At 44.7% G+C, this 21623-nt stretch overlaps 3 protein-coding genes across 4 annotated transcripts in view; 2 read left to right on the top strand and 1 right to left on the bottom strand.

Moving 5' to 3' along the window:
- Positions 1-3506, top strand: part of LOC120913429 (F-box only protein 27-like) — a 37222-nt gene extending 33716 nt beyond the window's left edge. Inside the window, exons 5-6 of the mRNA XM_040323346.1 lie at positions 73-211; positions 3064-3506. Of these exons, the coding sequence (XP_040179280.1) occupies positions 73-211; positions 3064-3201 (277 nt within the window). The 3' untranslated portion in view covers positions 3202-3506. The remainder of the gene's footprint in view (positions 1-72; positions 212-3063) is intronic.
- A 7204-nt stretch (positions 3507-10710) lies between these two features.
- MRPS12 (mitochondrial ribosomal protein S12) lies at positions 10711-18053 on the bottom strand. Of its 2 annotated transcripts, none has more exons than XM_040323342.1 (3): positions 17885-18053; positions 14381-14450; positions 10711-11771 (listed from the first exon to the last, which is right to left on the bottom strand). In XM_040323342.1, exons 2-3 carry the CDS (start codon positions 14427-14429, stop codon positions 11377-11379), a joined length of 444 nt encoding a protein of 147 aa, XP_040179276.1. In that variant the 5' UTR covers positions 14430-14450; positions 17885-18053; the 3' UTR covers positions 10711-11376. The 2 variants fall into 2 exon arrangements, with proteins under 2 accessions (XP_040179276.1, XP_040179277.1); XM_040323343.1 differs by lacking the exon at positions 17885-18053 and adding an exon at positions 17725-17823.
- Positions 18046-21623, top strand: part of SARS2 (seryl-tRNA synthetase 2, mitochondrial) — a 41875-nt gene continuing 38297 nt past the window's right edge. The window contains exon 1 of the mRNA XM_040323341.1: positions 18046-18480. Within this exon, the coding sequence (XP_040179275.1) occupies positions 18244-18480 (237 nt within the window). The 5' untranslated portion in view covers positions 18046-18243. The remainder of the gene's footprint in view (positions 18481-21623) is intronic.

Here is a 21623-nt window from a genome sequence, read left to right as displayed (position 1 = left end):
GTTTTTTTGTTTTAGTTCATGAAAGTGTATTTTCTCCTCAAAAAATTGCATTTGGAATGCTTTTTTCTGTAGGTATGGTGGACGACATGACTGTGGCTGTGTGTATAGTCTGACGGTCCAACTGCTGGCTGTTAATAAGATAACTGTGATCCAAGAGTTCGCCATAAGACCAGATCCTATTCCACAGTGGAATGATGAAAAATACACTCAGGTCTGTGCATGGAAATATACTTCTGAAATGTTGTATTTATATGGGTTACATGACCTCATTGTGGTGCATCTTGTCGTAAAATATGCTTTGTAGAAGGAGGCATTGGATTTAGTGTTAGTAAAATGTGACTTGGTCACATGACCCTGGGAGGAAAATGGCCATGTGACACACTCAGTAGTCATGACACAGGCTTGTACAATGCTGTTGGCTGAGCTCTGTTGATGGGACGGAGCCACTGATGACACCGGAGGATTCCAAATCTAGTGTGCTCTCCTGAATTGTGGTTGCAGAAAATTGTGGTGCTGCTAATACAGCCCAAAGGAATGGCTACCCAGACAAGAACCTACATTTTAATGTCTGCTATATCAAGAATGCTGGTTTGCAAAGTAATATTTAACATGTGATACGATTAGGGATAAAGTTTGCTACTAGAAAAAATTACCTCAACCATTTAAGAACCAGCTTATATATCTGAGCACCATCTTGATCCAGCGATGTGCATGAATTGAGAGCAGTGGCTCTCCCGGGTCTCTCTTTCCTCATTGGCTCACACTGCTGTCAATCACAGCCAGTGAGCTGAGGAGAGAGTATAAATACAGCTGTTCTTTGAAGCCTCCAGGGGTTTGTTAGAGAACATTGGTGAACAAACAGCATCATTAAAGCCAAGGAACACACCAGACAGGTCAGGGATAAAGTTGTGGAGAAATTAAAAGCAGGATTATGTTATAAAAAGTATCCCAAATTTTGAACATCTTACGGAGCACTGGTCAATCCATCATCTGAAAATGGAGAGTATGGAACTGCTGCAAACCTTAACGACATGGCCGTCCACCTAAACGGACAGGCCGGGCAAGGAGAGCATTAATCAGAGAAGCAGTCAAGAGGCCCATGGTAACTCTGGAGGAGCTGCAGAGATCCACAGCTCAGGTAGGGGAATCTGTCCACAGGACAACTATTAGTTGTGTACTCTGATCTTTATAAAGGAGTGACAAGAAGAAAGCCATAAGAAATCCCGTTTGCAGTTTGCAAGAAGCCATGTGGGGGACACAGCAAACATGTGGAAGAAGGTGCTCTGGTCAGATGAGACCAAAACTAGGTGGCAACATTATGTTGTGGGGATGTTTTTATTCAGCAGGGAAGCTGGTCAGAGTTGATAGGAAGCTGGCTGGAGAATACAGGGCAATCTTAAGAGAACCTGTTAGAGTCAGCAAGACTTGAGACTGGGGCGGAGGTTCACTTTCCAGAAGGACAACGACCCTAAACATACAGCCAGACCTACAATGGAATGGTTTGGATCAAAGCATATTCATGTGTTAGAATGGACCAGTCAAAGTCCAGACCTAAATCCAATTGAGAATCTGTGGCAAGACTTGAAAATTGCTGTTCACAGACGCTCTCCATCCAATCTGCCAGAGCTTGAGCTATTTTGCAAAGAAGAATGGGCAAAACTTTCACTCTCTAGATGTGCGAAGCTAGTAGACATACTCAAAAAGACTTGCAGCTGTAATTGCAGTGAAAGGTGGTTCTACAAATTATTGACTCAGAGGGCTGAATACAAATGCACGCCACACTTTTCACATATTTATTTGTAAAAAAACAATTGAAAACTATTTATCGTTTTCCTTCCACTTCTAAATTATGTGCCACTTTGTGTTCGTCTATCACAGGCATGTCCAAAGTCAGGCCACCGGGCCAATCACAGCCCGCGTTCCGGTTTCGGACGGCACGCCTTGTCATTTTGACATGTATGTCTTTTGTGGCCCCAAATAAATCCCGTAGCGCCGGGTGCTACAAAAGAAATACATGCTGGCTGCCCTGGAGGAGGTGAGACGAGTGCTGTGCATACAGGAGTACTTCCTGTTTACACGGCGACCTGTGTAAAAGAAAGTCCCGTCTCCTGCGCTGCCATTGGACGACTGTTCTGTCCATCACAGGAGGCTGGACTTTCGATTAAAGAGGCCGCCGATAAAACAGGAAATTCTCCTGTATGTCTGTCGGAGCTTGTCCTGCCCCCTTCCTGTCTCCTCCAATACTGCAGATGAATGAATCAGGCTGCAATGGTGAGTCTGCATTCATGGCAAGGGGGGTTCTGCATTAAGTGCAGGGGGGGTTCTGCATTCATGTCAAGGAGGGGGTGTTACATTCATTGCAAGAGGGGGTTTTTGCATTCAGGGCAAGGGGGAGGGTGTTGCATTCAGGGCAAGGGGGGGTGTTGCATTTAGGGCAAGGGGGGTGTTGCATTCAGGGCAAGGGGGGTGCTGCATTGATGGGCAGTGACCCTTATTTTGATTTACAGTTCTTTATTTAAAATTTAAGATTTTTTTAAAGTGAAGGTGCGTGTTATACGCCGATAAATACGGTATATCCAAATAACACGCCTGAGCTCATCTCTTCACCACCCACAGCCACAAAGGCAAGGGAATTCTTGTTGGGCAACGTATTAGTGCTCGAACGAACACACTTAGAATTTTAATGGTTCACAGATTGTCAGGCAAAATGGTCAGCCCTCGAGCATGTTCACTTCATGAAATCTGTCCCTCTTTGAAAAAAGTTTAGACAACCCTGGTCTATCACATAAAATCCCAATAAAATACATTTACGTTTTTGGTTGTAACATGACTGTAGAACATTTTTAAGGGGTAGGAATACTTTTTCAAGGCAAAGGCTTTGGTGTCAGGGTCTCTATGCCACATGATACAGAGGTGCAGATAGACATTCATACGATGCATAGATCACAGGAAATGTAACTCTGACTTTCTGATAGTAGCACACATGATACCACAGCTCAGACACATATGCAATAGCCATACACTTGTTCATACAAGCTTTGACACAATACTGTCTCTTTACAGGTTTCTCATGAGTTTCGTAGGTATGGACCGGGGGTACGCTATGTGAAGTTTATGCACAAAGGAAAGGATTCACAGTTCTGGTCGGGACGGTACGGCGCCCGAATCACCAACTCATCAGTAACAATAAAGTATGAATAATAACATTGAACCGTGCTGCTCATAAACATGCCACTCTTACTGGCTTCAGACTGACATTACCCGTGGTCCTCCATCTACTATGACACCGAACAGTGATGGTGTGTAAAGTACATGCAAAGAGAACAACCTGGCTTTATCCTAATAAGTCTCTTCAGTGAATGATGATATCCGATAGGCCGTTGTGGGTTTCTGCACTTTTTTTGTACTTGGTAACCCCCAAGATCGCTTAAAATGTATATAGTTATTTTTACTTGGGGGTGTGTTCTTGGTCTATTATTAATAAAAAAAATTTTTTTTAACCAGCACCTGTTTTAAAAAATTTCTCCTCAAATGAAACCAACCCAACCCTTATATTAAGGCTCAAAACCGACTACAAAAAAAAGTTGAATCAAAATAATAATTCCTTCAGCAACAAGGAAAAGCTGCATTAGCAATAAAATAAAAACATATCATTGCCTACGCGGTCATTATATTAAACATTTTAATCCATCGGAAAAACCTTGGATGGTTTTCCCAACGGAATTCCGCTCAAGCTTGGCTTGCATATACACAGTCGTACAAAAGTTCTCTGAACTTTCGACCGTCAAGAACGCGGTGACGTACAACACTACAACAAGCCGTTTCCAAGCATGCGTTGCAATTTTGTACGTCAGAATTGCTACAGACCATCGGATTTTCCGATAGGAAGTTTTTCCGTCTGAAAATTTGAGAACCAGCTCTCAATCTTTTGTTGCCGGAAATTCCAACAGCAAAAGTCTGATGGAGCATACACACGGTCGGAATTTCCATTCAAAAGCTCACATCGTACTTTTGCTGTCGGAATTTACGATCGTGTATATGGGGCATAAGACATTTAATATGTTAAAGGGTAAGTAAGTTCACCTTTGAAATGTTGAGCTAACTCCAAATATCCTGGCTACCCCTCTGGACCCTGCTGCACATAGTACCACCCCTATAGACATGTGCACTGCCGAAAAATGTGTTGTTTTTCTTTTTTCATAATTTATTTTTTGGGTTATTCGTTATAATCGAAATTCGTTATTTCTTATAAATTCGTAACTTAGCAAAAATGTAAACGCGTTACGTTCCATGCGTTAAGATGCGGTATTCGTTATTGGGATAATTTGTGAAAATCCAAAATAATAACCAACAATCGAGTTATAGGTATTGGAATTTCCTTTCAAATTTGGCTGTTAGTCAACGTAACGAATATGAATTTTCCTGAAGTAACAAATTCCGCTTCTAAATGAATGGAACGTAATAAATTAATAATAAATAATTTCTAATTTAAAAAAAATATTATTTATTATTTGTTACGTTCCATTTGTTTAGATGCACCATTCGTTAATTCGGATAATTCGTAACTTCCGATAAATTCATATTAGTTACGTTCACTAACAGCCAAATTTGAAAAGGAAATTCTAATACCTATATGTAACGGAATGACCCGTGACACCCAAAGACTTTGTGAGGATGGAGGATACTCCTGTGTCAGCGTCACTGATAACTCTTGGGTCTGAGTCCACCCTGTGCCCTTTGGGCATTGGGTGGCAAGTGAATCATAATTCATGTATTACATGAGATGGGACATTAATAATAGTCCATATTGCAGGATCTTGAGAGATTGCAAGTTGTTGGTTAATTGTGACCCCAACCAGTCAATAGTGACTCATCTCTCTGTGAAGACTGTTAATATGTTAAATAAGGCTGGCTTTTGAAAGGCCTTTAATTGTGTGATAACACTGTCTAAAACCTATAGATGCTCAGAGGTGTGAATAGGTGTCAAGCTGTATGCGGAGACGGAACGTCTGCCTAGGGAACTCAGTGTGTGATGGGGTTTTGTTTGTTATGCTGTTAATTAAGGAATGTGCAGTGATTAGACATGATAATTATAGGCCGGCGCCGACCTGTCTAGAATGGTTAGTAATTAGCCTTAGTGTGTGGGTGGGGAGTTGATTGTTCCTTTAATGCCTTGTACGGTATATAAGCTGAGAAGAAACCATTAAAATAGTCTTCATTTTGAAACCAGAAAGCACAGAGCTGTGTCTCGTCTTATTCTGGGAAATGGGATGGATCGGGTCCTGTTGGTTGGAGTGTCGATAAGCTGTCTTGGGTGGAATGGAATATCGTGAACGGATTTAACCCCTGTCCCATTTTAATAGTTAGTAATAGTTATTAGTTGGTTATTATTTAGAATTTTCTGGTTTTCGGATTTTCGTTCTTTTGAATTTTCGTTCTTATGTTCAAATTTTAGATTTTCATTCTTTCGAATTTTCTTTCGAATTTGAATATTTACAAATTGATTACCCCACCAGCAGCTGGTTCTTCTTACTGCTGTGGGTCTTGTGCCACCACTTTGGATATGGGAGCAACTGACTTCCCGAGGAATCACAGCCGGCTCCCCACTGCACATGCATGGGATTGCATGACGCTGCGGGACCGGTGCTGCGCCTCCTGGGACATGTGACATATCTCAGAAGGCTGCTGGTGGGGTGTACCCAAGTGCATGTCATTCTTGCTTAGGCAGGAATTGAGAAAGTGGTATTCAGTGTTTATTTTTTATTGCAATTTTTTTTCTTTTTTTAATCAGCCCTGTTGGGGGTCTTTGGTGAGATATCAGGGGTCTTAACAGACCTCTGACATCTCCCCTTTAGGACAGAGAAATGGACTTAAGACAGGACACAGATTCCCCAGTCCCTTTCTCTGCAGCCTCAGTTAAAATGAATGGAGAGAAGCTCCTCTCCATTCATAAACTGAGGCATCGTAATCACAGGTTACGTTGCTCAGTTATGTGAATGGACAGAGTCAGTGATCACTGACTCTGTTCATTCGGAAAATTACATCCTGAGGGGGGAGAGCGGCACGGAGGGGGGAGAAGACGGTACGGAGGAGAGAAGGCAGCACGGAGCAAGAAGGCATCACAGGGGGGAGAAGGCAGCACGGAGCAAGAAGGCAGCACGGAGCATGGGGGGAGAAGACAGAACGGAGAAGACTTGCAACTCCCCTGCCGCACCAATCACCCTGACTGTCCAGGTAGCGGGTGAAGCATTTCCCCGGAGTACAAGTACTCAGGGAAATGCTCGTTATCGGTACCGATACAATACTAGTATCGGGACATCCCTACCCATGACCGATTGTTTTAATTAACAGCCAGTCAGGACACCAGTTGTTGAGAGGATGCTGGTTGCACTGTGTACTTACAATGCTTATCAACAAACAGTGCAGATCACAGGCCAAATCTAAAGAGCCAATCAGAGTGGCTCTGTGCCTTATCGATGTGAACAAATCACAGTAGTAGACAATGGCTGTGATCAGTAACCAGCCCTCTCGTGACCAGACGTACACCTTGAGCCATATTTGTTTTATTATTTCTTCCTTGTACCAGCAATATGGCTCATTTTGTGGTGTTTTCTGGGTCACCTTTTCAATGTGTATATACTGTTTGTAGTTATACAGTAGCTATGTAGTAGATGTTGAGAGATGAATACCACTAAATATTTTATGACAAATTTAAAAAAAAAAATTATTTTTCAACACAAAATCAAGTGTGCTCCTGATTTGTTTTGGGTAAAAGTCCTTTGCCAATGTTATGTCACAAAAAAAGCCTCTGTGAGAAGCCTTCGGTCAAAATTGTAATTTCTATACTGTATGCTGATGTCATTCAGCAGAATGGGAAGTTCATCCCAACTGCCCTTGAAGTGCCATGGGGGCAACTTTCCCAGCTACCCAACTGAAACTACACATACGTGGAGAGGGAATAGAACCCACGTCAGGTTTTTTTTTTTTGTTGATCCGAGCATTATTACTAATTAAATACAATAACGATTATACAAAGTTCATTATGTATTTATTAAAAATATATATTACTTCCTCAACATATTCTCCCTCCTGTTGTGGACATTGCCATTATGATTGTGGGCATGTGAAGCCTAATCGATATCTCTTCCTGGTTTGCTTTGGAGAGGTGCATGCTGGGTAACCAGCATGCACCTCACGATCTTGCACATGTGCGATTCACCGGCGGCCGTAGCCCCGATTGTTTCCAAAGTTGCCATAACAGGCGACGATGGAGGAAGGTCCCGCCCCGTTGTTATGGCAACATAGACAAACACATCTCAACACTGTGATCCGCCTTAAATCGTGTAATTTCCAGTCGGGAAATAACACAATTTATGATCACAGTACTGCCCACAGACTTCTGGGAAATGATGTGTCATCATTTCCCAGAAGCAAAGGCGAGGGAGGAAGTTACCTAGGAGCTCCGTGGACCAGGAAGTGGTAGATTAGGAGGATTACATAGCAACATGGCCATTCTGGTAAGTAAAACTTTTTTTTTTTTTTTGCTCCAAATGTTTTTTTTATAGGTTTCCAGGAGTCTGATAATGCAAAAAAAATCTCAGAGAGTTGAATCTCCTTAAAGCCAAGTTCCACCCTATTTTTTAACCTGGTGACCATTCTGGTTATGGGACAGGAAGCAAAAGAAAACCTCCCCAATAGGACACAAATGGCAAAAAAAAATTATAATTAAAGGGCTTTTAATGCTTCCTTAATCCATATTGGAAAAAAAAATGGTATTTGTTGTACCTTAAATGCATATCACTGAAATCTCTTATGGGAAATGTAAATACATTTTTCTACAAAAAAAAAAAATGCATACCTCTGATGCGTTTGGGTTGAAGTCCTTCTCCCAGCGCTCTTAGGGGAAGAGAGGAGAGTGGCGGCCGGATCATAGCGCAGGTAAAATCACTAGCGGCTGTCATTTATAATTGCTGTGTGTTTCCCGCACTCGCTGTCAAACACAGCCCCACCCCCTGGTCCAGGAACTTTGATAGACAGATCACCCATCCAATCACGAGTGGCATGTATCAAAGTTCCCCGGCCAGGGGGCAGTGACGCGGACTGGCGGGAACACACGGCAATTGAAATTAAAGCCGTGATGTTCCTCTGCGCTCTCATCATCCACCCGGTAATCCATTTCCTCTCCTCTGTTCCGTTGCATGAAGGGCACAGGCGGCATGATGGACACATGCAGCATGAGGGGCAGCATGATTGACATGGGCAGGCTGCATTGGTGGGCACAGATAAAGTTGTTAATATTTATTTTTAGAACTTAATTCTGCATAAAACATTTAAGTGTCATTTCATGAGATAATTTATGGGGACGTGTTTAGGGGCTGGGTATGGTAGGGCAACTGGTGGCGAGTAATCCATGAGGTTTGGCTAGTAGCTCAGGAATTTTATAAAGATATTTATATATGTATGAAAAGTGAGGTAGGGAATAATAAAAATAGTCAGTGGCCTCCACCTGTAAAACCATTCCAAAAGTGAGTACACCCCCTCCCATTTTGTGACTCCAGTCATTTTTTTCCATCTATTAAATCCTCTGCCCTTGTTGTTTTAACTTTGGATAGTAAAACATATTTTTTTCTGCCAATACCTTATACAGCCCACTTCCTGTTTCTTGTCTGGTCATTAGCCTAGGCTTATGACATCATGCACAGCTCTCTCTCACTCGTGAGTTTTTGCCAGGAAGGGAGGTGGGGGATGAGTCATAAGAGGGCAAATGACAGATGCAGAGCTGGAGGTGCTTGTCTGTGTAAATCCAGGATGTGAACAGACAGCAGCTTCAGCTGCCCACAGTTAAAATGGTTTCAGCCAGACTCAATGGATGGAGATTTCTGCAGCATATTTGGCAAGTACAGAATCACATAAAATAATATGCAAAGTGGTTGGAGGGAAGCTCAAGATGTTTTTATTACAAAATATGTGAGCAGACTGCAGTTCCTCTTTCACTTTAAATGCATATAACTAGGGTTGAGCGAACCCGAACTGTAAAGTTCGGTACGGACTTTCGGTTTTTCCCAAACCCGAATAATTGGAAAAAATTCGGGTCCGGGAAAAAAAAATGCGTGGAGGTCCCCGCAAATTCAATAACCAGACCCTTTAGGTCTGGTATGGATATTAAGGGGAACCCCGCCGTCAATTTAAAACAAAAATGACGTGCGGTTCCCCTTAAATATCCATAACCAGACCCGTTATCCGAGCACGTTGACCTGGCCGGCCGCAGAAAAGAGGGGGGGGGACAGAGTGCGCCCCCCCCCTCTCCTGAACCGCACCAGGCCACATGCCCTTAACATGGGGAGGATGTCCCCATGTTGATGGGGACAAGGGTCTCATCCCCACAACCCTTGTCCGGTGGTTGTGGGGGTATGCGGGCGGGAGGCTTATCAGAATCTGGAAGACCCCTTTAACAAAGGGGACCCCCAGATCCTGACCCCCCCCCCCTGTATGAAATGGTAATGGGGTACACTGTACCCCTACCATTTCACGAAGGAAGTGTAAAGTCTTGTAAAAAAAACACACACACACACACCGTAGAATAAAGTCCTTTATTAAAAAAAAAAACAAAAAAACTCCAGCGGTGATAATCCACTCGTTCCCGGCTTCCTGCTCCAACGTTGTCCCGATCCTGCGACGGCTGCGGGTGATCTCCAGCGATGAGAAGATCGAGCGACGGCCGGGTGATCTCCGCTCCAGCCGGAGCGCAGCATCCCCGACCTCAGCTGTGACATTACTTATATAGAGGAGGCAGGGCCACCCGTCACGTGACCCCGCACCCTCTGACACGTCACTGGGGAAGCCCGGCTTCCCCAGTGACGTAGCAGAGGGAACGTCAGAGGGTGCGGGGTCACGTGACGGGTGGCCCTGCCTCCTCTATATAAGTAATGTCACAGCTCCAGCACGTCATTCGCTGGGCTGTGTCCAGCGCTGAGAGGAGGTCGGGGATGCTGCACTCCGGATGGATCTTCTCATCGCTGGAGCGGAGATCACCCGGCCGTCGCTCGATCTTCTCATCGCTGGAGATCACCGGCAGCCGTCGCAGGATCGGGACAACGTTGGAGCAGGAAGCCGGGAACGAGTGGATTATCACCACTGGAGTTTTTTTATTAATAAAGGACTTTATTCTACGGTGTGTGTGTTTTTTTTACAAGACTTTACAATTCCTTCGTGAAATGGTAGGGGTACAGTGTACCCCATTACCATTTCACACAGGGGGGGGGTCAGGATCTGGGGGTCCCCTTTGTTAAAGGGGTCTTGCAGATTCTGATAAGCCTCCCGCCCGCATACCCCCACAACCACCGGGCAAGGGTTGTGGGGATGAGACCCTTGTCCCCATCAACATGGGGACATCCTCCCCATGTTGAGGGCATGTGGCCTGGTGCGGTTCAGGAGAGGGGGGGGTGCCGCACTCTGTCCCCCCCTCTTTTCTGCGGCCGGCCAGGTCAACGTGCTCGGATAACGGGTCTGGTTATGGATATTTAAGGGGAACCGCACGTCATTTTTTTTAAATTGACAGCGGGGTTCCCCTTAATATCCATACCAGACCTAAAGGGTCTGGTTATTGAATTTGCGGGGACCTCCGCGCATTTTTTTTCCCTAAAAGTCCGTGTCCCATTGACTACAATGGGGTTCGGGTTCCCGAACCCAAACTTTTTTTTTTTAAGTTCGGGTTCGGACCCGAACCCGAACATCCAGGTGTCCGCTCAACTCTACATATAACCATGTTACATTGCTGATAAAAATGACACCGATACTGTAAGGTGGTAGTGCTAGGCAACATAGCACCATACTGGAAACATAGGGAAAGTGAATTTCCAAATACACCATCATATTCCCAAAATATATGTTGCTTCCCCCAAAAATGTGCGTTTGAAATAAAATACATTTACAAAATACAAATATTTTAATAGCAGAAATTTCCTTGAAAACAGAAGTGCACAAGAGACCGAATCCTGAAGTCCATAAAACCCTAAGGGCCACTTCGTCCATAACTGATCTTGGATGGATGTAGGTGGGTTGAATAATCCCATCAGCCTCCTACTATCTCTAGTAGTTCCAGAGGTCAGATCTCTACAGCAGATTTTCCCATCTTCTGCAACCATTATAAGAGTCTTGCTACTTCTAGTAGGTTTTATTCTTATTCTCAGAGATTGCATCACCAAAAGTGAGACTCCAAGGAACACAAAATAACTGGCTGAGAGAAATTTTAGTGGTGGAGACACAAGGATGCCACTGGAAGACCCCAAATAAGCCCCCTTGCTGTATGAGTTGATGTATACCCCTCTGGCTCAGGAATTGGTGAAGAATTAATGACAGGTTGCCCAATGTCCCTTACTACTTTTTCTTCACATGGGCACAGTCATATTTTCCCCGCACCACTTTGAGTTTCACCCCGGGAAGGTCCTGTGTGCGGCCACCTTCCACCAGGACAATGCTGTGTTCCTGCAGATTATGTCCTTCGCCTGGAATAAAAACCACCACTTCTTTGCCGCTGCTAAGCCGCACACGGGCACACTTGCGGTTTGCGGAGTTGGGTTTCTTGGGTTTGCGGATCATGGTCTTCAGTACAACGCCCTTCAGCTGAGGACAGCCACCTAAAGGTCCTACTTTGGGAGGAGGACGCTTGGGTTTGCCAGCTCGATGCATCTGATTCAGGGTGGCCATGCTTCGGGACGCTATAAGTGGAAGAGCGGAGTAATTTGGTACAACTGTCCGAAAGAAGGAGGATCCTATAACCAAAAAGTTGTAAATATTCAATATGAAAAAAAGGTATAGGTAAAAGTAGCGAGTGCTCTCTTTAGACCAGGAGAATGAAACATTACTGGTAACAAGATTTCCATTGAGAATTCTGTGCGGCTAAAACCAAAATAAAGCAGCACCTGCAAAGAAGAACTATTTGTTTCTTCCACCAACCTGTACATCAATACGATGGGGTTGATTTAATGAAGTCGAATATACTGTACTTGCAGTTGCTCCAGAGCTTAGTAAAGAAGGGGAAGCGCTGCCGATTTCAATCATCCAATCATGTGCAGGAAATAAGTCGTATTTTTATTGAAGGCGATTGGTTATTCTTTGCAAAGTGAAGCTTTACCTACTTTACTAAGCTCTGGAACAACTGCACTTGTAGTAAACAGTAGATTTGCCATAAAGTTTTATGTCACAATGTAGAGTATAAGATTTCCTATCATCTGTGCCCAGTCTTGCCACACAGAGTTAATCCAGCTCTGAGCAATCCTCTTTTATTGTTCAGTGAAAATTAACAGACTTCCAGATAAAAACCTGTCTAAATACGAAGTCCTTTCCTCTCTCCTTGCTTTGAGTGACAGGTTATTTACATATCTAGCTTGGACATGTATATCATATGTTATGTTAATCATAATATGAGGTGATCCACAGTATAAAAAGTGAGAAATCCACCCCTCCCCCACATAACACAACCTGGTAATATAAAATTAATTGTGGATCACCTCATATGATAAACATAACATATGATAAACATGTCCAAGCTAGATGTGTAAATAACCTGTCACTCAAAGCAAGGAGAGAGGAAAGGACTTTGTATTTAGACAGGTTTTTATCTGGAAGTCTGTTAATTTTCACTGAACAATAAAAGAGGATTGCTCAGAGCTGGATTAACTCTGTGTGGCAAGACTGGGCACAGATGATAGGAAATCTTATACTCTACATCAGGGTCTTCAAACTACGACCCTCCAGGTGTTCAGGAACTACAATTCCCATCCTGCCTAGTTATGTCTGTGAATGTCAGTGTGTTACAATGCCTCGTGGGATGTGTAGTTCCGCAACAGCTGGAGGGCAGTAGTTTAAGGATCCCTGCTCTACAGTGTGACATAAAAATAAATAAAAATCTGTGTCTTCTAGTGACGCAAGGGCTGGCAGGAGGAACCACAGAGCTCGGGGAGACCTGGAGGTTCACACTCCTGACATGTTGGTTTCTGAAAATTCCTTTGCGCAGTGGTCATCAACCCTGTCCTCAGGCCCACCAACAGGCCAGGTTTTATGTATTACCTTGGGGAGATGCAGACTAGAATACTGCAATCACTGCGCAGCAAATGATATCACCTGTGATGTATTTCAGTTATCTTGCGAACCTGGCCTGTTAGGGGGCCCTGAGGACAGGGTTGATGACCACTGCCTTAGCGGAAAATTTCTCTTTACTATGGAAAACAGGGCAGCAGGAGAGAAGATTTAAATACTTTTTTGCAGGTGCACTTTAAAGAACAAGACTCCTCTCTAAAGCGAAACTAAATTGTATCTGAGCACCACAAACTGAAAACATATTCATTCACTTTTAATATTCAAAGCAAACTTCCCCATCCTCCATGCTTAACCACTTCAGCCCCGGACCATTATGCAGGTAAAGGACCTGGCCCCTTTTTGCGATTCGGCACTGCGTCGCTTTAACTGACAATTGCGCGGTTGTGCGACGTGGCTACCAAACAAAATTGACATCCTTTTTTCCCCACAAATAGAGCTTTCTTTTGGTGGTATTTGATCACCTCTGGTTTTTATTTTTTGCGCTATAAACAATAATAGAGCGACAATTTTGAAAAAAAAAAATAATATATTTTACTTGTTGCTAAAAAATAAATAGCTAAATTTTTTCTCAGTCTAGGCCGATGCGTATTTTACATATTTTTGGTAAAAAAAAAATAAGCAAATGGTTTGTGCAAAAGTTATAGCGCCTACAAAATAGGGGACAGAATTATTATTGGCGACGATAATGGCGGCGATCTGCGATTTTGATCGGTACTGCGACATTATGACGGACACTTTTGACACATTTTTGGCACCATTCACATTTATACTGCGATCAGTGCTATAAATATGCACTAATTACTGTATAAATGTGACTGGCATTGAAGGGGTTAACACTAGGGGGTGAGGGAGGGGTTAAATGTATACCTTAGTGAGTGTTACTAACTGTGGGGGAAGGGGGGTGACTGGGGGAGGTGACCGATCTGTGTCCCTATGTACAAGAGACACAGATCGGTCTCCTCTCTCCCTGACAGGACGTGGAGCTCTGTGTTTACACACACAGATCCACGTCCTTGTCTCTGTAACCGCCGATCGCGGGAGAGTGGCGGACATCGCGGCCGCCAGGCACGCGCATCGGCATCCCAGTGATGCGGTGGGCGCGCCCCCCAGTGGCCAGGAGGAGCGGAGGCCGTATAAAGACTGCCACTCAGAGAAGTAGAACCACCCTGCGGCCGTACAAAGTCGTACGGCCGTCGGGAAGTGGTTAATAAGTAAGCCTTTGTTCAAGCATTGGTTGCTCTTAGGCTCCGTGTCAATGGACAATGCTGAAGAACAGACTTACCCCATGTCCAGGGTGCAGAGACCAGACTCCGGATTCCAGCAAAGACCATTCTGGATCAGGAAGATGTTATCTGTCAAGACAGAGGGATAGCCTGTGACCTGGATTACTGCCCAGCATCATGTTTTACACATTATATAATTATATACACATACTATAAAAACTGTCTGTATGTGATAGCAGATAAGATAATAATTTGATCCCAGCTGACTAATAATTGTTTACAATTCTACACATTTTTATATATCACACACACACAATTGCGTCCACAAGGTTTAGGAGTGTGTCTATGGGAATGTTTGACCATTCTTCCAGAAGCACATTTGTGAGATCAGGCACTGATGTTGGATGAGAAGGCCTGGCTTGCAAACTCCACTCTAATTCATCCTAAAGGTGTTCTATCGGGTTGAGGTCAGGACCCTGTGCAGGCCAGTTAAAGGGGTTGTAAAGGAAAAAAAAAAATTCTCCCTAAATACCGTATTTATCGCGGTATAACGCGCTCCCGCGTATACCGCGCACCCCCAAAGTTGACCCGAATCCTGTGGAAAAAAAAAGTTTTTTTGTACTTACAGTTTTGGTGTCTTGCGCGGCTTCGGGTGTCCTCTTCGGCGGGTCCGGCGTCCTTCTGCCGCTTCGGATGTCCTTCTGCGGCTTCGGGTGTCCTTCTGCGGTGGGTCGGGTGTCCTTCTGAGGCGGGTCGGGTGTCCTTCTGAGGCGGGTCCGGCGTCCTTCTGCGGCGTCCTCCCCGCTCGTTTGAATACTGCGCCGACATATACAGAGCGCAGTACACTCGTGTATTGTCGGCAATGCTCGGCTACCCGCGCTGACGTCCTGTACGTCCAGGACGTGAGCGCGGAAGGAGCCGAGACTGCCCGACTATACCCGAGTGTACTGCGCTCGGTATATGTCGGCGCAGTATTCAAAACTCGGCGCGGGAAAGCGGGTATCGGCGTATACCGCGCACCCACGATTTTGCCCTGATTTTCAGGGCAAAAAAGTGCGCGGTATATGCCGATAAATACGGTAGCTTCCTTTACCTTAGTGCAGTCCTCCTTCACTTACCTCATCCTTCGATTTTGCTTTTAAATGTCCTTATTTCTTCTGAGAAATCCTCACTTCCTGTTCTTCTGTCTGTAACTACACACCGTAATGCAAGGCTTTCTCCCTGGTGTGGAGAAAGCCTCTTGAGGGGGCGAGCAGGCAAGTCAGGACACTCTCTACTTTGCAGATACAGAAAGGAGCCGTGTGTTAGTGGGCGTCCTGACACTCCTGCTCGCCCCCTCAAGAGGCTTTTTTTACAGTACAAATCAGCCGATGCCGATTAATTAAAAAACGCCAAATATCGGCCGATATATCGGTCGACCTCTACTTTTTGCACCTCTTTTTCTTCATGTGTTCAATACTTTTTCCATGTGTCATTCCATTTTAATACACATAACTTCATTTGTGGACTTGTTTTGTTTCTTTGTATCTATGGATTGCACAGGTTGTTACCGACGTATTATGAAAATTGGATGTCAGAATCACCTTTAGAAATCTATTTACCTATAAAAAAAAAAAAAAAGTGACGTGCTCAATACTTATTTTACCAGGAGGGGTGTGTGTGTGTGTGTGTGTGTGTGTGTGTGTGTGTGTGTGTGTGTGTGTGTGTGTATATATATATACACACACACATACATACATACATACCCCCCCCCCTACACACACACAATATCACCGCCCATTATATGAGGTGACTGTTCAATTGCTTGGTAACACAAATTGCTAATCAGCCAAACACATGGCAGCAACTCAATGCATTTAGGCATCTAGACGAGGTGAAGAAGACTTGCTGAAGCCTAAACTAAGCATCAGAATGGGAAAAAGAGGGGATTTAGGTGACTTTGAATGTGACATGGTTGTTGATGTCAGACGTACTGGTCTGAGTATTTCAAACGCTGCTGATCTACTGGGATTTTCACACACAACCATCTCTAGGATTTACAGAGAATGGCCCCAAAAAAGAGAAAATATCCAGTGAGCGGCTGTTGTGTAGAGGAAAATGCCTTGTTGATGTCAGAGGAGAATGGGCAGGCTGGTTCGAGATGATAGAAAGGCAACAGTAACTCAAATAAGCACTCGTTACAACCAAGGTATGCGCAGAACACCATCTCTGAACCCATAACGCATCGAATCTTGAGGCAGATGGGCTACAGCATCAGAAGACCACAGCGGGTGCCACTCCTGTCAGCCAAGAACAAGAAACTGAGGCTACAATTCGCACAGGCTCACCAAAATTGGACAATAGAAGATTGGAAAAACGTTGCCTGGTCTCATAAGTCTGGATTTCAGCTCAGACATTCAGATGGGTCAGAATTTGGCGTAAACAACATGAAAGTATGGATCCATCCTGTCTTGTATCAATGGTTCAGGCTGGTGGTGCAATGGTGGTGGTGGTGGGGGGGTATTTTCTTGGAACACTTTGGACCCCTTAGTACAGGGCTCGACAAATCCCAGTAGCCAGGGCGACTAGAAATAGCATCCTGGCGACTTGACTTGGAAGGTGGGCAAAAAAAAAAAAAGTGAAGTCCCCAGCTCTTCCTTGTGTGAGCTGGCGCCATCTGGTGGTGGCCGTTGGTATTACAAGTTAAACAGCAATTCTAATGTAATTTTTCACTATTTTCACTGCCATCTTCTTCCCTCTAATTAGAACCCCCAAACATTATATATCTTTTTTATCCTAACACCCTAGAGAATAAAATGGCGATCGTTGCAATACTTTCTGTCACGCAGTATTTGCGCAGCGGTCTTACAAGTGCACTTTTTTGGGAACAAATTACACTTTTTTTAATTAAAAAAATAAGACAACAGTAAAGTTATCCCCATTTTTTTTATATTATGAAAGATAATGTTACGCCGAGTAAATTCATACCCAACATGTCACGCTTCAAAATTGCGTCCGCTCGTGGAATGCCGACAAACTTTTACCCTTTAAAATCTTCATAGGCGACGTTTAAAAAAATCTACAGGTTGCATGTTTTGAGTTACAGAGGAGGTCTAGGGCTAGAATTATTGCTCTCGCTCTACCAATCGCGGCGATACCTCACATGTGTGGTTTGAACACCGTTTACATATGCAGGCGCTGCTCACGTATGTGTTCGCTTCTGCGCGTGAGCTCGTCGGGACGGGGCGCGTTTTCTGGCTCCTAACTTTTTTAGCTGGCTCCTAGATTCCATGCAAACTTGTCAAGCCCTGTATTACACAGTGTATACAATTGTGCTGATAAATATGAATCAAAACTACTATGTGAAATGTGTGCTGTATCTCGGAGGGGGAGGGGAGGACTCCATGCTGAGTGTGACATTCACCTCCTAAACACCACAATCAATGTGCGGCACATAAGGTGATTGTCAGCCGTGTGAGATCCTTTAGCAGAATGAACTGAGAATTACAGTCTGCCTCTCTGTATATTCATGGACTTCATTATCACACTATAAGTCCCAGCATGCCTTGCTGATCCTCACTCACCTTGAAGAGCCCCCAAGACCCGAGCCACACACTCAGCACACCATGTGCGGCTACTTCCGGGTCACAGCAATACCGGGCGGAGCTAGTAAGGTTAACTTTTCCTTTCGCCCAATCACATATTCGAAGCTCTGCCTGTCTAGGAAGCAACTAGATGCCCCTTCGTCAATGACAGTCCGCTACTGACAGGTTTTCAAGTTATTGTTCCATGATTGGTGCAGTCTGCGGGCAAGGAGCATACAGGTTGCCTGTGATTGGTTAAACCAATTGCAGAATGCTAGGACGTTTCACGATGAACCAATGGCAGTGCCGGAGAGTCCAGTTCGCGTTGTGATTGGTCAGTTTTGGGGTTCCCGGAGAAAATGGCAGCCCGCATGCTGGTCAGGCTGTGTGCCCGGTCGGTGTGGAGGGGGGCGGCGGGGAGCCGGGCACTGAGTGGGGGGGAGCCAGCGAGCCGCCTCTACGGACATGTGAAGGAGGGATACACCGGGTGGCCTCAGCTGGACATGGAAAGACTGAGCCGGGAGCTGGAGGAGGCGGAGCGCGAGCTGAGAGAGAGGAGACCCGGGATAGTTCCGGAGGGGGAACTGAGAGCACTGGTGAGTGAGTGAGGGGGACACTGATCACTGACACACCCCGCCACTGTCTACATCAGGGCTGACATACGGCACTTACTGACACACAGCACTTACTGACTGACACACACACGTCACTTACTGACACACAGCACTGACTGACACACATCACTTACTGACTGACACACAGCACTTACTGACACTTTACTTACTGACACACGGCACTTACTGACACCAAATACTTACTGATACGCAGCACTTACTGACACTTTACTGACTGACACACGTCACTTACTGACACCAAATACTTACTGACATGCAGCACTTACTGACACTTTACTGACTGACACACGTCACTTACTGACTGACACACAGCCCTTACTGACTGACACACAGCCCTTACTGACTGACACACAGCCCTTACTGACTGACACACAGCCCTTACTGACACACAGCCCTTACTGACACACAGCCCTTACTGACACACAGCCCTTACTGACACACAGCCCTTACTGACTGACACACAGCCCTTACTGACACTTTACTGACAGACATGCAGCACTTACTGACACATGTCACTGACTGACACCAAATACTTACTGACACTTTACTGACTGACACACAGCACTTACTGACTGACACACAGCACTTACTGACACTTTACTGACGGACACAGCACTTACTGACACTTTACTGACTGACACGTGTCACTTACTGACACTTTACTGACTGACGTGCAGCACTTACTGACACGCGTCACTTACTGACACTTTACTGACTGACGTGTCACTTACTGACACTTTACTGACTGACATGCGCCACTTACTGACACTTTACTGACTGACATGCGCCACTTACTGACACTTTACTGACATGCAGCACTTACTAGCACTTGACTGACACACATCACTTACTGACACTTTACTTACTGACACTTTACTGACTGACACACATCACTTACTGACACTTTACTGACTGACACACAACTCTTACTGACTGACACGTGTCACTTACTGACACTTTACTGACTGACACGTGTCACTTACTGACACTTTACTGACTGACACGTGTCACTTACTGACACTTTACTGACTGACACGCAGCACTTACTGACACTTTACTGACTGACATGCAGCACTTACTGACATGCAGCACTTACTGACACTTTACTGACTGACACACGTCGCTTACTGACACTTTACTGACTGACACGTGTCACTTACTGACTGACACGCGTCTCTGACATGCAGCACTTACTGACACTTTATGGACTGACACACATCACTTACGGACACTTTACTTACTGACACACAACACTTACTGACACACATCACTTACTGACACTTTACTGACTGACACACATCACTTACTGACACTTTACTGACGGACACACAGCACTTACTGACACTTTACTGACTGACACATGTCACTTACTGACACTTTACTGACTGACACGCAGCACTTACTGACACTTTACTTACTGACGTGCAGCACTTACTGACATGCAGCACTTACTGACACTTTACTGACTGACATGCGTCACTTACTGACACTTTACTAACTGACACGCGTCACGTACTGACACTTTACTGACTGACACGCGTCACGTACTGACACTTTACTGACTGACACGCGTCACTTACTGGCACTTTACTGACTGACACGCGTCACTTACTGGCACTTTACTGACTGACACGCGTCACTTACTGACACTTTACTGACTGACACGCGTCACTTACTGACATGCAGCACTTACTGGCACTTGACTGACACGCAGCACTTACTGACACTTTATGGACTGACACACATCACTTACTGACACATCACTTACTGACACTTCACTTACTGACACAACACTTACTGACACACAGCACTTACTGACACACATCACTTACTGACACTTTACTGACTGACACGCAGCACTTACTGACACTTTACTTACTGACATGCAGCACTTACTGACACTTTACTGACTGACACACGTCACTTACTGACACTTTACTGACTGACATGCGTCATTTACTGACTGACACGCGTCACTTACTGACACTTACTGACATGCAGCACTTACTGACACTTACTGACATGCAGCACTTACTGACACTTTACTGACTGACACGCATCACTTACTGACACCAAATACTGACACACTTTACTTACTGACACACTTTACTTACTGACACACTTTACTTACTGACACACAGCACTTACTGACACTTTACTGACTGACACACAGCACTTACTGACACTTTACTGACTGACACACAGCACTTACTGACACTTTACTGACTGGCACGCGTCACTTACTGACACTTTACTGACTGACACGCGTCACTTACTGACACTTTACTGACTGACATGCGTCACTGACTGACACGCAGCACTTACTGACACTTTACTGACTGACGCATCACTTACTGACACTTTATGGACTGACACACATCACTTACTGACACCAAATACTGACACACTTTACTTACTGACACTTTACTTACTGACACTTTACTTACTGACACTTTACTTACTGACACAGCACTTACTGACAGGCAGCACTTACTGACAGTTCACTGACTGACACGTGTCACTTACTGACACTTTACTGACTGACACGCGTCACTTACTGACACTTTACTGACACGCGTCACTTACTGACACTTTACTGACTGACACGCGTCACTTACTGACACGCAGCACTTACTGACACTTTACTGACTGACACACAGCACTTACTGACACTTTATGGACTGACACACATCACTTACTGACACCAAATACTGACACACTTTACTTACTGACACACTTTACTTACTGACACACAGCACTTACTGACTGACACGCAGCACTTACTGACACTTTACTGACTGACACGCAGCACTTACTGACACTTTACTTACTGATGTGCAGCACTTACTGACACGCGTCACTTACTGACACGCGTCACTTACTGACACTTTACTGACTGACACACGTCACTTACTGACACTTTACTGACTGACACGCGTCACTGACTGACACGCGTCACTTACTGACACTTTACTGACTGACACGTGTCACTTACTGACTGACACGCGTCACTTACTGACACTTTACTGACTGAAATGCGTCACTTACTGACATGCAGCACTTACTGACATGCAGCACTTACTGACACGCAGCACTTACTGACA

This window comes from Rana temporaria, chromosome 9 (assembly GCF_905171775.1).
Source record: "Rana temporaria chromosome 9, aRanTem1.1, whole genome shotgun sequence".
Classification (NCBI taxonomy): Eukaryota; Metazoa; Chordata; class Amphibia; order Anura; family Ranidae; genus Rana; species Rana temporaria.
This window is presented reverse-complemented; position numbering and strand designations above follow the sequence as displayed.

Coding starts and splice junctions, on each gene's coding strand:
- MRPS12 (XM_040323342.1), bottom strand. CDS start 14,429: ATGGTCTTTGCTGGAATCCGGAGTCTGGTCTCTGCACCCTGGACATGG. Junction 11,772..14,380: donor CTCTGCACCCTGGACATGGG/GTAAGTCTGTTC, acceptor TTTTGGTTATAG/GATCCTCCTTCTTTCGGACA.